The following is a 15,351-nucleotide window of genomic DNA, read 5'->3' as shown; positions in this document are numbered from 1 at the left end:
GTTCACTGCCTTCACAGACCACAAACTGTTGACCTATGCACTGAGCAAGGCCTCAGACCCTTGGTTGGCAAGACAACAATGGCACATCTCCTACCTTTAAGAATTCACCATGGATGTCTGCCATGTCGCCAGCAAGTAGCTCTCCCGGCTCGCTGTCACTGCATCCTGTGGAGGGCTCAACGTCACCCAGCTCACCAAGGACCAGAGGGAGAACGCAGGCATCCAGGCATACCAGACAGCGATCACCAACCTGAAGATCATAGATTTCTGCCCCGCACCTGAAAAGCCGATCCTGCTGTGTGATGTCTCCACTGGGTCCCCAAGGCCAATCCTACCTGCGACCTGGCAACAGCAGGTTTTCGACCAGTACCATGGCTTATCTCACCCCTCCATAAGGTCCACGGTCCGCCTGCTCTCGGACAAGTTCCTGTGGCATGGACTCCGCTGAGATGTTGCCCTCTTGGCTCGAACCTGCTTACAGTGCCAGCATGCCAAGGTGCGGCAGCACATAAAAGCCTCACTCCAAACCTTCAAGCTGGCGCAACGCAGATTCAAACATGTCCACGTCGACATCTTCGGCCCCCTCCAAGTGAGTCAGAGTATGAGATATGTTCAAGACCATCGACAGATTCACCCGCTGGCCAGAGGCAATATCCATGGCTGCTTGCTACACTGAGTTATGTCCCTGGGCTTTCTTCGCCACCTGGGTCACGTGTTTTGGAGTCCCGACCCACATCATATCGGACCAAGGAGCGCAGTTCACCTCTGCCCTCTGGTCCAACCTGGCAAAATTCTGCAGCAGGCAGGTCCACCATACTACAGCCTACCATCCCCAAGCAAACGGACTGGTCAAACAGTTCCACTGCCACCAGAAGGCTGCGTTGAAAACCCGACTGACCGGGCTGAACTGGATGGACGAGCTCCCGTGGGTACTGCTCGGGATCCACACAACACCGCAGGAGGACCTACCCAGCATTGTCTGTAGAGATGTACGGCACACCGCTTACCATTCCAGGGGACTTACATTTCAAACCACCCCCCCCCCCAGCCCTCAGACCAGCAAGTTAGATGTCCTATACAGGCTAAGTGAGCAAACCCCCCCGCCCCCCCCACCCGCCACCAGCCAAACACGACTTGCCACCCAGGCACGTTCCGGCAGATCTGCAGTTCACCCACTACGTTTTCCTACGCAAAGGACAGCAGGGCGCCCCACCCCCCTACAGTGCCTGTACAAAGGCCCCTTAAAGAAATGGTGTTCATTATTGGATATTGGCAGGTGACAGGACAGATTCACAGTCGATTGCCTCAAAGTCGTGCACCTGGACTCCAACCAGCCGGCCCTGGAACCCAGGATCAAACACAAAAGTAGACCACCCAGAGACTATAAGTTAGATTGCTCAGAGAGTGTTGGCAATTCTTGGTGGGGGGGGGGAGGTGCACCAGGTCGAGCGGCCATGCGAGTAAATGGGCTGAATCGCTGCAACACATGGCCAGTCAAAGATGGCACCGGCTCCCCTTCACTGCTGAGGAGTAGCCCATGCCTAGCGCTACATGCGGGCTAAGGAGGTGGGTGGGCCAGCACGGAGATGCGGCGAATTCAGACCAATAAAGTTATTCTTTGATTCACTCTCGTGCTGTGTGGCCATCCCTTTATTCAGTAGTACTGCAACAGCACTCGGCTACAAAATGTTATTAGCCAGGGGAGCTTGTTCACAAGAGGCATTGCTATGGTTTGAGGACGTTTAAGGGGAAAGGCAGATGAAGTGAAAAAGGAGAAAGGATAGAGAAGATAGAATTGGAAGATGAGGGATGAAGATAGATGAAGGGGAAGAGAGGAAATGTGACATCAAATTATTGATATGGAGCAGATGAGGTCAATAGTCAGTTTCAGAGATGTAATTTTGTATGCCTGAAGCCAAAAGATGCAAAAGGATTTTATTCAGCAGAAGAAGCTCTTGGTAGAATCTCTCCAAACTCAAAGTCTCTCCGAGATTTTATATTTTAAGAACAAAGATACCAGCAAGTGATTCAGTATGATATCAATTGCTACAATAACAACATTTACTTCAGTATTTGAGTCTGACAAATGGTTCTGTTGAATTAATTATTTATAATGGAAGCATGCTGCAATTGACAAGATACCTCTGAATGTTCAAACACCTTTTCTAGGACAAAATAATTTGCATTGACGATTTAAAAGCTTCTGAGAGCAGAGAATCCAGACACCCAAAATTAGTGTGGTGAGTGCTGAGTCTCTGGCGACAAGTGTCCCAATTATTGAGAGTCACAGCAAATATTCTAATGACCATGTCTTTTTTTAAATTTAAATTTGGACATGCAGCACAGTAACAGGCCAGTTCGGCCCACAAGCCCGTACCACCCAATTGCACCCGATTAACCTTACATCCCCGGTACGTTTTTGAATGGTGGGAGGAAACCAGAAGCCCCAGGGGAAAACCAACATATGCATGGGGAGAACGTACAAATTCCTTACAGACAGCGTGGGATTCAAATTCCATTCCTGATCGCTAGTGCTGTAAAGGTGTTGCGCTCACCGCTATACTAACTGTTCCACCCCATGTGCTAAATGACAAAATTATCAAAATGATAATTCTCCTGAAGATGTCTGAAATTGGTCTATGCAGTCCAGTTACTTGTAGTATTACATTTGGATCATGCAACCAAGAATTCCTCATGGTCAAGTCAGTTTCAAACAATGTCGCTTGAGCAGCTTCCTGCCTGTACTTTTTGTTTTAAAATTGTCCTTTAAATTTTAAAGCATTTTACTTTTGAACAGATTTATTTGAAGACTGCTTTTCATTTGTATTCATGCTTTCTGTCTACATGAATTCACAACTTGAAACCAATCCCATACAACCTCAGAGGTTCCCAAGAATATACCAACTTGTTTCACTTCTTCCTCAACTTTGAGCACATCCATTTACCCAAGGATGGTTACCACATAGAAGGTCATTTAACCCATCATGTCTGTGCTCACTCTCCACCTGTCCAGCTTACTTGATCAATAACCTGTCCCTTCTTCTGTAGCCGTGCAAATTTTTAATCAGCAGATAATTCTCAAATTCCCCCTTGACTACCACAAATTACAGCCACTGCTAAAACTGAAACACCTCAAGTGGAATGATTGCTGCGCCAGTTGATGAGAGTGGACTGGAGTCTACAGTTTCATGACGGGCTTCACTGTTCTCATTTGCAATCACTTGGGCACGTGGGCTACCTCAATGCGAGAAACCCGAAACTGATGTCAATTGTTTTGCAGACAGTCCTGTGTTACTGCTTCATTCACTATAAAAATTAATTTTGACAAATAAGAAAATGGGCAGCACGGTCTGTGTAGCGATTAGTGCAATGGTGTTACAACCCCACTGATTGAGGTTTGAAACCAGCACTCTCTGTAAGGAGTTTATACATTCTCTCCGTGTCTGCATAGGTGCTCTGGTTTCATCCCACCCCTTCAAAATGTACTGGGGGTTGTAAGTCATATGTGTATAATTGGGCAGCAAGGGCCGAAAGGGCCTGTTACCATGGTGTATGACGAAATTTACATTTTTAAAAATGAAGGATCACTGAAATCAAAATGGCAAGTTTTTAACCATATAATTTTGTGTAAAATATTTTGTGATGTCTTACTAACTGAAAAAAAAGAACTGTTCTTCAAGAACATCTAATTTTGCATGTGTGGTAAACCACTGTTGCTTTTGACTGGACATGTCTCCCGAAATCGATCCTACCCATAGCCCCTTGCTGGCTACCCCTTTGCTTTTGCTCTGATCAGTCAAGGAGGGGGATGGTTGTTTGATAGTGTTCCATTCTTTAGCAATTAAAAGCCTGATTGTTTCACTACTCAGCCTTTTGTGAATGATTGATGGTACATCAATATGCATTGCATTAAATGAGTATTTCAAATATATAATTTTGTTTCATTTTTGACATTTCAGCTAATTGCATGCAGAAGTATAAATCTTTTAATTAGTGTTGAGTAAAATATTTAAAATATTGGCAGAAAGCTCTGCTTTTTTTATTGGTTTCTGTCTGTGAGGTTCGGCTAATGGGCCTGCTGAGAGACCTGGTCCTCTCGATGCTGGAAGTGATACCATCGACCTCATTGAATCGTTGTGGCCAGCTCTCTGTCAGGTCATCAGTGAGCGCTGATGTTTCATTGCTTACTGTAAACGCTGTCACCACTTTTGCACATTAAATGATGGCAAAAGAATTGTATTGAAATATCAGAAGCTTCAATGCAACCAGGCCTCTGAGAGGGCCTCACTATTCCAGGAAAGTCACATTGATTGAAATCAATATACACGTCAATCAAAGTTCAAATTCCCTTCTCCCAAACTCTGCCACCCCAGAGAAAGTGAGAATCTTTCCAATGAAGAATTCTTGCCTTTGTCCTTGTCCTGTGATTTTCATCATTATCTTTCTTTGAATATGCTTGTCATTTGAGGTTTGCAATTACCTAATTTTTAAAAATTATTATGAAACAGCTCAATTAAGATTTATTAATCGTATGTTAGATAGTTGGGCTTGGGTGGAATTCGCTGTGATATTGGAACCTTGTCCCAATCATTTATATTTAAATGGAATACTGTCTTACTACAGAAAAATAATGTACCAATTTTTAAACATTTATTAGAAATTTGGACTAAAAGGAATTTATTAATAGGATCAAAAGGCAGTTTATCAGTTCAAACCCCAATATATCAAAATAAATTGATTCCTTTTTCATTGAATAATAGAGCTTTAGAAGATTGGTGGATGAAAGGAATAAAAAGATTGCAGGATTGTTTTGTAGAAGGTAATTTTTTATAATTTAATCCGCTGTAAGAAAAATTTGGGATTTTAGAGAATTCTCTGTTTATTATCAAATTAGGACATTAGTGAAAGATAATTTTGGAAGAGAAATGAAAATTTATGTTAACTAAATTTGAATTTATGGTTTCATATTTTTCAAATAAAGGTTTTATATCAGAAATGTGTGCATTATTACAAGATACTATGGTTAAAAAAATTTAGATACATCTAGGATTAAATGGGAACATGATTTAAGTTGTGAGATCAGTCAGGTGGATTGGGAAAATATGTGTTATGATGGGTTGACTAAATGAATTAATGTAAGATATAATATGGTTAATTATATTTTTTTGCATCAGTTATATTTAACCCCTGAATAATTGAAAAGATATGGATTTAGTCATTCAGATCTGTGTTCTCGGTATGGATGATGTGTTGGAACATTCTGTTTGGTTTTGTAATAAAAGTTCATCCTTTTCTGGTTTAAAATTAGGATTTTTCTTCAAAGTTACTTAAAATTCAATTTCCTTCAGATCCAAAAATGTTTTTTGTTGGGTTATTTTACTCCATTAGTGGACTTGGGGTTGGATCATTTTACTCCATTAGTGGACTTGGGGTTGGATCATTTTACTCCATTAGTGGACTTGGGATTGGGTTATTTTACTCCATTAGTGGACTTGGGGTTGGGTTATTTTACTCCGTTAGTGGACTTGGGGTTGGATAAGTTTCAGAAAGCGTTTATTCATCCAACATTGACAGTTGCTCGTAAATATATCGCTATGTCTTGGAAAGATGAAGTGGAGTTAAATGTAGTTCGATGGCATCATGAGTTGAAGTCGTGTATTTATATGGAGAAAATATCATATAATCTACATAATAATTATGATTTTTTTTTGTTAAGACGTGGACCCCTTATATGAAGACTGAATTTAGTAATATTGTAAATTACTGATTTTAAAAAAAAAATTTAATGCTTCCCTTTAGGGATCTGTTGTGGGAGAGGGGAAGGGATGGGTTTGTTTTATTATTATATATTGTGTCTGCCTGTCCCGCGTCGGACTTGTCAGCCACAAACGAGCCTGCAGCTGACATGGACATTACCCCTCCCTAAATCTTCGTCCGCCTAGCCAAAGAAATTTGTTCTGTAAAAGTCTGTTTATTTTTATTGAGAAAATACTAAATAAAGTTTAAAAAAAGATGCTTGTCGTTTTATAAGCATGATTAGCAACTGCCATCTAATCTTTTCAACTTCAAATGTCATGTTAATTTGGATGAATTAGAAGTTATCAGGGACTCCACCTACCTCTGTCAGCTGTCAAGAAATGCTCTTTGTGGGAATCCAACCTGTAGAGTCTGTCAGTAAGATATATTGAGCAGCTTTCACTGCAAGATTGATTATGGAAAACAACAGGGGCTTTAAAAAAAAAGTTTCAAACCTGAATAAAACCTATTTTTAATCTATTGTTCAAGGTTGAATTTTATTGAGTACCAAACCAAAATCAACATCACCAGAGATTTTTTTTTTCATCGATGAGCCATGACACAAGAAGATTGTGAATAATTAGGTTTTAGAACGATACATTCAGAAAAGGTAATATAACTGTAGCCTTTTAATTTTTCAAAAGCAGGTTTCACTTTTCAAATACAATGCTGGCCATCACAGTTTGAAAAAGAAAATGTGTGATGTGATCAGCTAAGAGTGAGTCAAAAGAGGAGAGCTTGGAAAGAATCCTTTAATCTGAATGGTGAACCAGCAAAGTTAAAAGAAAATATCATTTCAGAAAAGACGCCGTTTGAGAGAGAAATGCTAAATTTGAAAATCAGTTTCTGAAATTCTTTACCCAGTTTGAAATGTGATGTGTTCAAAATGGAACCGAAATAAAGACTTAAAGTAGATGGCAGTATAGAAGTTGGACTCCACAGATTGACCATGGGAAAGAAGAGAGGATCACTCAGGTTCCATTTAGGAAGCCTCCTCTCTGATGAATGGATCTGGAAAATCTCCATTCTCCAGAAGTTTAATAGAAAGAGTACATAAATTAAAATGGAATCATTATACATCACCTCAGTACTGAATGCCTCGAAAGAGTGTAATCCATGATGATTACGACATTTATTGTTCAAACTTTGGTACATTTGGTTACTTTGGAAATTAAGTTGCTTCAATGATCTTAACACCTTTGATTGAATATAGTAAACATGAAGCTCAAACCTTTTGATCCAGTGATACAGCTGAGCTGCAAGCTTGAAATGACCCCTCCCCCAAAAGAAAGATTTATTTTGAATTACCAGCCATAAAGAATGGGCATCAGATAGCAAAATAAAATCTAAAAATATCAGCTCAGAAATGATGCCATTCGAATCCTTTATTAACAAAATTTAAACACAGAATATAGAGCTGATTAGCCACAATCTAACAATGCATGAACATTTGAAATACTGAATTCACACAAAAAGCACAAGAAGAAAATTAAAATAAAACAGCATCAAAAGATGGTGCTTTTCCAGAAGAGCCTATCATGTAAAATTCATCCAATGGTGAGGCAGAGTTAAGTTCAACGATTGTGATGCCCTATGAACGAATGAAAGAAAATTCATATCCAAACAAAAGTTACCATAAAACTTGGTGATCTAAATGAAAGTGGCCATGGGGATCTAGTAAACGCCCAGAGAGAGGAAATATGTGTAAGTAATTACAGATGGAGCGCAGTGAAAAGGTATACGAGCTGTGTATTTATTTGATATCTTGCTGGAACCAGTTTTTATTTCCTTTTCAATTGGCAAGAAGTGATTCAGAAGAAAAATCCATGGCCCTTGCATTGCGTTTTGTGGGTTTCTGCATCCCATTTTCACCATCAAAATTCAGGTTGCATGTCCCTAAAACTGCTTCTCAATTGGATGACAGATCAGAGGTGCTAAAGGCAATGAGATAACAACAACTGAACTCAAGGATGGGAATTTCAGCTGAATCTTCCCCCTGCCTCTTTTTTTTTGAGAATTTTGAAGACTGAGGGTGCATACAACCTGACACTGAAAACTTATTTATACTATTAACTAGGAAATGCTGCAGAATTGCCTCATGAACCTTATTGCACTTAATGACTAAGGAACAGCAGAGATTCTTAACTAACATTTTGCTTTAATTTTCATTGGGAAAATAAAATTAGTGTTAAAAGACAAAAAAGTTCTTGTGCACAAAATTCCAGCCTTAGTATCTCCAAAAGCTTGACAGTCAGTGACGTGCGGTGAATTTTTGAACATGAAGTATAAGAAAACATAGACATAGAACATAACAGCCCCTTTTGGTGCTTGATGTTTTACCGACCTATATATTCCTACCGAAAAAAAACTTAATCCTTCCTATCTCATACCCCTCTATTTTTCTTTCATCTATGTGCCTGCCTAAATGTCTCTTAATATCCCTAATGTTTCAGCCTCCACCATCACTAATCTTTCTCAGTGGTGTCAGTTTCAGAATTAATCTTCCTATTTCAGATGTTAGATTTCAGATTTATTTTCAGAGTACATACCCTGAGATTAACACGACCCTGAGATTCTTTTTCCCTGTGGGCAAAACAGATTTACCACTTATTGGTAGTGCAAAAAAAAACTGACTTAGCACACACATGTAAACAATGAAAAAATGTAAATAAACTGTGGAATACAGAGAGAAAAAATCAATAAAGTGCAAATATAAGAGTCCTTAAATGAGTCCCTGATTGAGTTTGTTGTTGAGGAGTCTGATGGTGGAGGGGTAGCAGCTGTTCCTGAACCTGGTGGTGCAAGTCTGGTAGCACTTTTACCTGTTTCCTGATGGTCAGCGAGACAGGGCATGTGCTGGGTAATGAGTATCCTTGATGATTGCTGCTGCTCTCTGATGGCAGCTTTCCCTATCAACATTCTCAATAGTGGGGAGAGGTTTTCCTGTGAAATTCTGGGAAGTTTTCACTAATATATACAAGGCTTTCCACTCAGAGGTATTGGTGTCCTCCTACGAGAATGTTATGCAGCTGGTCAGCACACTTTCCACCACACATCTGTATTGGCAGATAATATTGGCAGATAATCTGTGGAAGTGAAGCCTTCTTGTTTTTTGAATGACTGCCAGTCAATCAATAATACTCGTGTGGAATTTACATCCATCTTAGAGAGCAGATATGGCCTGGGTTTTGTCACATTTGAAAGGTAGTGATTCAAAACAGAGTGTGAGATGAGCAGTGTTTTTTCATCTCTTTTAGTCTAATATGTGTCCTACAGATGCCAACTCTCCATCTCTGACAGATCACATGCGAATTGGAGTTCAGTGCCTTGTCCTGCTGTTGGCAAATAGAGTTGGAATGCAAGGTGAGGTAAACCACTGTTAGGCCATGATTGGCTGCTGCCAGCTGGACTTGCCTCCCGAGACCGATTCTACTCTTAGTCCCTTGCATGCTCCCCTTTCTCTTTGCTTCGATCAGTCAATGAAGTTGATGGTTGTTCCAGTCTTTAGTTAATAAAAGCCTGATAGTTTTACAACTTCAGCCTTTTGTGATAATTGATGGCAAATGAATTTTATTAGCTAAAAATTTTTTTAAAGTATAGAAAAGAACCTGAAACTTGAGATGCTTGACATCGACCCTCAGTCACCGGATGCCCCGAACACATTTGAACTTTGGCTACACTGCTTTGAAAACTTCCTGGTGGCAGCCACGGATGTCATCACCATGGATGCTAACCAACTGAGACACTCCTTGTGTGTCGGGCCCCAAATGTTCCAGATGATCAGCGATGCCAGCTCGTACCAAGCAGCTGTGGGGATCCTCAAGGCCCAATATCACAGGAAGGTTAATGAGATCTATGCCAGGAATCTCCTGGCCACCAGAAAAAAGCGAACTGCTGAGTACCTGGAGGCCCTCCAGATCTTATGCAGAGCGTGCGACTGTAAGGCCGTATTGACCACCCAGTATGCAGTGGACCTCATCAGAGACACTTACATGGCTGGTATCCACTCCGGGTACATATGGCAACAACTATTGGAACAAAAAGTACTTGATCTGCAAAGGGCAATTGAACTTACAGAGACACTGGAGGTAGTCTTCCAGAACTCAAATGATTACTCAGCCTTTGGGTCACCATGGGTGCTGCTATCCTGGGACGGAGCATCATCCCACCCTGTGTGTGACTGGTCCCCTACACCATCCCACTATTGCAGTGATCCCTCCAAGTGCTATTTCTGTGGGCAGGATGAGCACCCAAGGAAACACTGCCCTGCCAAGGATGCAGTGTGCCCCAGGTGCTGGAGAAAGGGCCATTACGCTAAATTTGCCAGTGCAAATCATCTGTGAAATCTAGTAGCACCGTGTGAGGACATTCGTCACTCTGGGCAGCGTAATCCTCTCCATCCTCCCTGCACACCAGTGATGCCATGTGCAAATCTCGCAGGCTGCCATTTTGGACTGCGCACAAAATGCCACCTTCCCAGGCATACGATACCACGTGGGGTTGAGGGAGCACCCATCAGACTTGGACAATTAATCCATACTGAACCAGAAAGCACTGCATGAACCTACGAGGTCCATGATGGTCATCCAGGTAAATGGGAACATTATTAACTGTTTATTCAATGGCGGGAGTACAAAAAGATTTATCCACCCCGATACTGCTAAATGACTGTAGCTTAAACTGTGGCCTACCAACCACACGGTATCACTCACATCCAAATCATACACAGCAGCCATCCATGGGACCACCAGCTACAATTCTAGGGGTAACGGCAAGTGGAAAGGGAAAACACCACAGTATAGAAAACTATCCTCCTGGCACTGAGGTCACAGGGCCTTCCCGTCTATCAATGACAAGAAGTCCTCCCAGATACACACCACTCCATCCAGTCACTTTTATGTATGGCCACCAACAACACATCTCATGATCAGATGTTTGCTTTCCCAAGGAAGTCTGCATCAGGGACTATGCTGCCTGCCTGGCTTACCTCCCCAGAACCGGTCCTACTACAGAGCATGTCAGACAATCTAAAACTGATCCGCTGGTTGAGATGGTCCTCCTCCTCCACACAAACCCCCAGTATGCCCACGTTCCCTTCCCTGACGTGCACGAAGACACAATCTCAATCTAGGACCTTGCTCCATTGGGGCATCCATGATCACCCCTGTCATTTTGTGACCTTAAATCAATTCTATATTAAATTCTGGATGTCAGGTTATGTTTAAAAACCCTCATTGATCATCTGTGATCTTGTTATTCATGTGTGTCATGAAGCTCTTGCTAAGTATGCTGTTCTCAAATCATGGTCTGATCCATTTTTATCCTATTATCTATATCTATTCAGACAAATGTCTCATTGATATCTGATTTTAAAGTAGATTGGAACAAATTTGTAAACATGTTCATTGCTTGAGGATTTAAAACTACCAGACATTGAAAAAGTTAGAATCTTTTAATAGAATTAATCAAATCAAATTATCTTCCAATGTGTGTTTCCTTATTTTATCAATTGTCCCAGTCTCTCTTACCCTTTCATAACTAAGCTGGTCTGTCATTCATTGCCTATTTGAGCTGTGCAACATTTAGAGTTTGTCTCAACTTGTATTCCCTCTATTTTGTGCTTTTCTATGGCTCAGAATGTTCACTCTTGTTGAGTCCGAGCTTCTGTGTTCAATCTCACTCCTATGAATTGAGCTCAGACGTCTCAAGGCTAAAGCCCTTGTGTCATACTGAGGAAGCAGTGCATCTGTGGAGGTATGATTTGTTTTTGGGTGGTCAGTTAAGCCAAGGTCCCATTTTGAGTCTCAGAAGGATATTAAAGGTCCCATGACAGTATTTGGAATAGAAAATAGCAGTGCATGGAAAGGCTTAGATGATGGAGAATGTTTTGTAATTGTGTGCTTTCATTTACCAACAATTGTTTCTTAATGAAAACAAAAAGTGCTGGAAATGCTCAGGACACAAATGTGCTGGAGAAACTCAGCAGATCACACATCATCCACAAGGAGTTTTGAACTGGACATGCTCAGCAGGTGAGGCAGAATCTTCAGAGAGAGAAAATCAGCTGTTGTTTCAAGTCAACGATCCTTTATTAGATCAAGAAAAAGTTCTGAGAAGGGTCCTTACTTTGAAATATGAAGTGTTGCTTTCTTTCCACTGGTGCTGCCTGGCCAATTGAGCATTTCCAAAAAAAATTATTTTTGTTTTTATTTCCCATATTGCACATTTTTGCTTTTCAGTGATCCCCTTGACATGATTTTAAAAAGATTGTTTGAGGGATAACAATTCATATCTTTCCAAAGGAGTTGGTTCTTTAAACACGTGGATCGATGAAGATAAAGGTTTAGTGAACTGCAAGTGTTGGAAACCTGGAAAATAGAGCCTGTCATGCTTGAGAAGACACGGGACTGTTCATCTTAAACCATAGAACATCAGAGCACAGAAAACAGGCCCTTCAGGCCCTTCGAGTCTGTGCTAAACTATTATTCTGCCTAGTTCCACTGATCTGCACCCAGTTTATAGTCCTTCATAACCCTCCCATCCATCTAGCTGTCCTAATTTTTCTTAAATGAGAAATGGAGCCAGCATTCACCACTTTAGAAGGCAGCTCATTTGACACTCTCACCACTCTCTGTCTGAAGAAGTTCCCCCTTATGTTCTCCCTAAACTTTTCCCCTTTCACCTTTAACCCATATCCTCTGGTTGCATTTAGTCTATCTATACCCCTCATAATTTTATGTGTCAAGTCTCCCCTCATTCCTCCAGGGGGAATAAAGTCCCATGTGGGACCTTCTCAAAGGCCTTGCTGAAATCCATGTAGACATGCCACTTGTGTGAATAGGAAAATTTTCTTCAGCATTTCTGAAGGGTGAAAATTATCCAAGTGCAAGAATAACATTGAAGATTGGATGACTATCCAGTTGTGACATGGCCTACCAAAGAAACATTGATTCCAATGGGGTTTATCGCATCTCTGCACACTTCCAAATCAATACATGCAGATGATAATGTGGTAGTACCTGAGTCCTTCAAATCCAGATACCTTGAATTTTAGCTAACAATGGATGCCTTTGAATTGTAAATGGTTGTAATTAATGGTACAGTGTACAGTTTCCTTATGAATGGTGATCTTCTTCAAATATGAATCAAAGGTCACGTTACTCAAATACTTCAGAAAAATATATAAACCTCAGAAAAATAAGAGGTGAATCTTCTGATGAATGTTTGCTTAAATCTGCATTGAATGGAGTAACAATTATTTATTTCGGAGCTGGCTGAGGACTCTACAGCATTGCCTGAACATCTATAATTCTTTTTTTTTCCTTTGCCCGTCATCCTTCAACATTAGGGATGAGTGACATTCTAAAGGTGAAAATGCATTGACTGAATGAATTGAAATTGGATGTACAATGGCAGCCCATGCATGAGTGGAGAGGGGAGGGATCAGTTATGATGAACAATAAACAGGCTGACAAAAGCATACTAACTAGGCAGGGGAGTGATCACTGTGGCTGCTTTTGCAGGATGAAACTGTTGAGGACAGTGAGACTGGTCTAACGCCTCTTTCCAGCAACAGTCATCAACTGTAGTGCAACAGCTACAGTGGACGACAACTGTCGGTGATTCAAGATTCACGATAGCTTTATTGTTATGTAATAAAACATAAATTGTGATATTATATGAAATTTTGTTCAGTCTACCGGAAGGCAGGCAAAGAATCGCCATCAGCAGAAATTTTGTGGTGCACCTTGTTAGGTCTGCTTTGTTCATGAATTAGTGAGTCAGACACCAGACTGAGTCGAAATCAAGGTTCTTTGTTCTTTATTACCAGATTGTAACACTTGCAACTAACAGTGTTAGTTGGAGAAGGCGCATTCTGCCGTTATCAGCAAGTGGTGTTTTTTATATACCTTAGGATACGTACTTAGTAAATTATCATACCATGACATTGTCCAATGAATAAACTGTTGCTCTCCTTCTCTGCTAGTTTCCTGCACATCAATTTGTCATCCCCACTCTTATCTTGAGAGTACAAGGTCACAACTGCATCTTGTTACGGCCCAGCACTGGGTGACTCCTTCTACATTCCCAGCTCATGATGTTTTTACCTAACAACCTTGAGAAGCAAAAGATTGTCCCCCCAGAGTTGCCTTCAGTGTTCCCCCAGCCTCCACAGTCACACAGCCTTCACTCCAAACAGTCTACATCCTGAGGTCCAGATCCAAACCTCTGACATGATCAGGAAGCCTCCAGTGCACTTGGCACCCTCTGGCATCTCAGTTCCAATAGCTGGTACCCCTTCAGCCAGTCTCTAGGCCCAAAATATTGGTAATATATCTTTACTTTCTATAGATGCTGTGAGACTGTATGAGTTGCTGCAGAATTTCTGTGTTTTGATCACTTCACTCTTGCCTTCTGATCTCCTTGTTTACCAAGTTTTCAACTGCTAAGGTTTAGATGACCCCACAGCACCTGGCACAAAATTTATTTGATTTACTTGCAAAACTTGACAATTAATAATCCAATTAATTATAACAATCTTGAATTTTTTTGCCATGTTTGCACAATATTCATTTCCTCAAAGAGCTTATTTGTACCCAGATGTTTTTACCTTTTCCCCTTTCTAATCCACCTAAAAAAAGAACAGAAGCTATCCATATGTTTTGAATCTTGATGTGCCCAGTAGACGAAAGATGAAAATTTGAAGGAAAAGTATTTTTTGTTAGATAATGGAAAATGTTCAACCAAATTTGTTGGTGAAACAAATTACAATGTGACAGATAGCAGATGGTGTTTCAAACAGAAACTATTTGAAAAAGCAATTGAGCAAAGTCTGATATTTTTCATTCTACTAAATTCTGATTAAAAAAATGTCCAAACAGTAAGACCATTAATCAGATTAAATTTGGATCCCAGATTCTTTATTCTTTGTAGCACAGTTGACATAAGTAATTCCAAGTTTTTTTTTTATTTTATAATATATTGATGCAAAGTTCACATTTAACAAAATTAAAATTATTTCATCGTTCTGTGATAATTTTCCACCTTTGTAGCTGAATCTTTCCTGATCCGACACCTGATTATTTTATATCCATGACTGCTTTATTTTTAGTCTGAAAAGACTGGGCGGACTAGCAGGTAATCTGCTTGCAAATGTTTGGAGCAAAAAATCCTGACAAAGAGGGGGCATATTGCAGTCATAACATCTGGAACTTTGGAGTTTTCAGAATGATTAAGAAGTAGAGTGCATTGTCGAAATGACAATGAGGAAAAATATCGAACTGAATCAGAATTTATTGTCATGAACAAGTTACATAATTTAGTGTTTTGCAGTAGCATCACAGTGGAAACATTTATATTATGAACCATCTTGCAGCACTAATATATGAAAACACATATAAATATAAATAGTCATGCACGAAAAGTTAGACAGTGTCTTTGGATCATTGATCATTCAGGAACCTGATGGCAGCGTGGAAGAAGCTGACTTTGCCTTTTCTGTATTGCATCCTTTTTTCAGTGTATTCTTTTTTAATGTATTTCTTTTCAGCATTG

General features: G+C 40.4%; 1 protein-coding gene across 19 annotated transcripts in view; it reads left to right on the top strand.

Moving 5' to 3' along the window:
• The window catches only part of LOC138760976 (astrotactin-2-like), a 1,981,947-nt gene that overhangs the window by 608,544 nt on the left and 1,358,052 nt on the right, over positions 1–15,351 (top strand). The window contains exon 1 of one of the 19 annotated variants that reach the window (XM_069932531.1): positions 7,425–7,500. The exons of the other annotated variants lie outside the window; for them this stretch is intronic. Within the exon in view, the coding sequence (XP_069788632.1) occupies positions 7,497–7,500 (4 nt within the window). The 5' untranslated portion in view covers positions 7,425–7,496. Of the gene's footprint in view, positions 1–7,424; positions 7,501–15,351 lie in introns of those variants that run through there. 19 annotated transcript variants of the gene reach the window in all.

This window comes from Narcine bancroftii, chromosome 1 (genome assembly GCF_036971445.1).
Source record: "Narcine bancroftii isolate sNarBan1 chromosome 1, sNarBan1.hap1, whole genome shotgun sequence".
In the NCBI taxonomy this organism is placed as follows: Eukaryota; Metazoa; Chordata; class Chondrichthyes; order Torpediniformes; family Narcinidae; genus Narcine; species Narcine bancroftii.
Note: the sequence above shows the minus strand (reverse complement) of the source record. Positions and strands in the feature narration are given on the sequence as shown.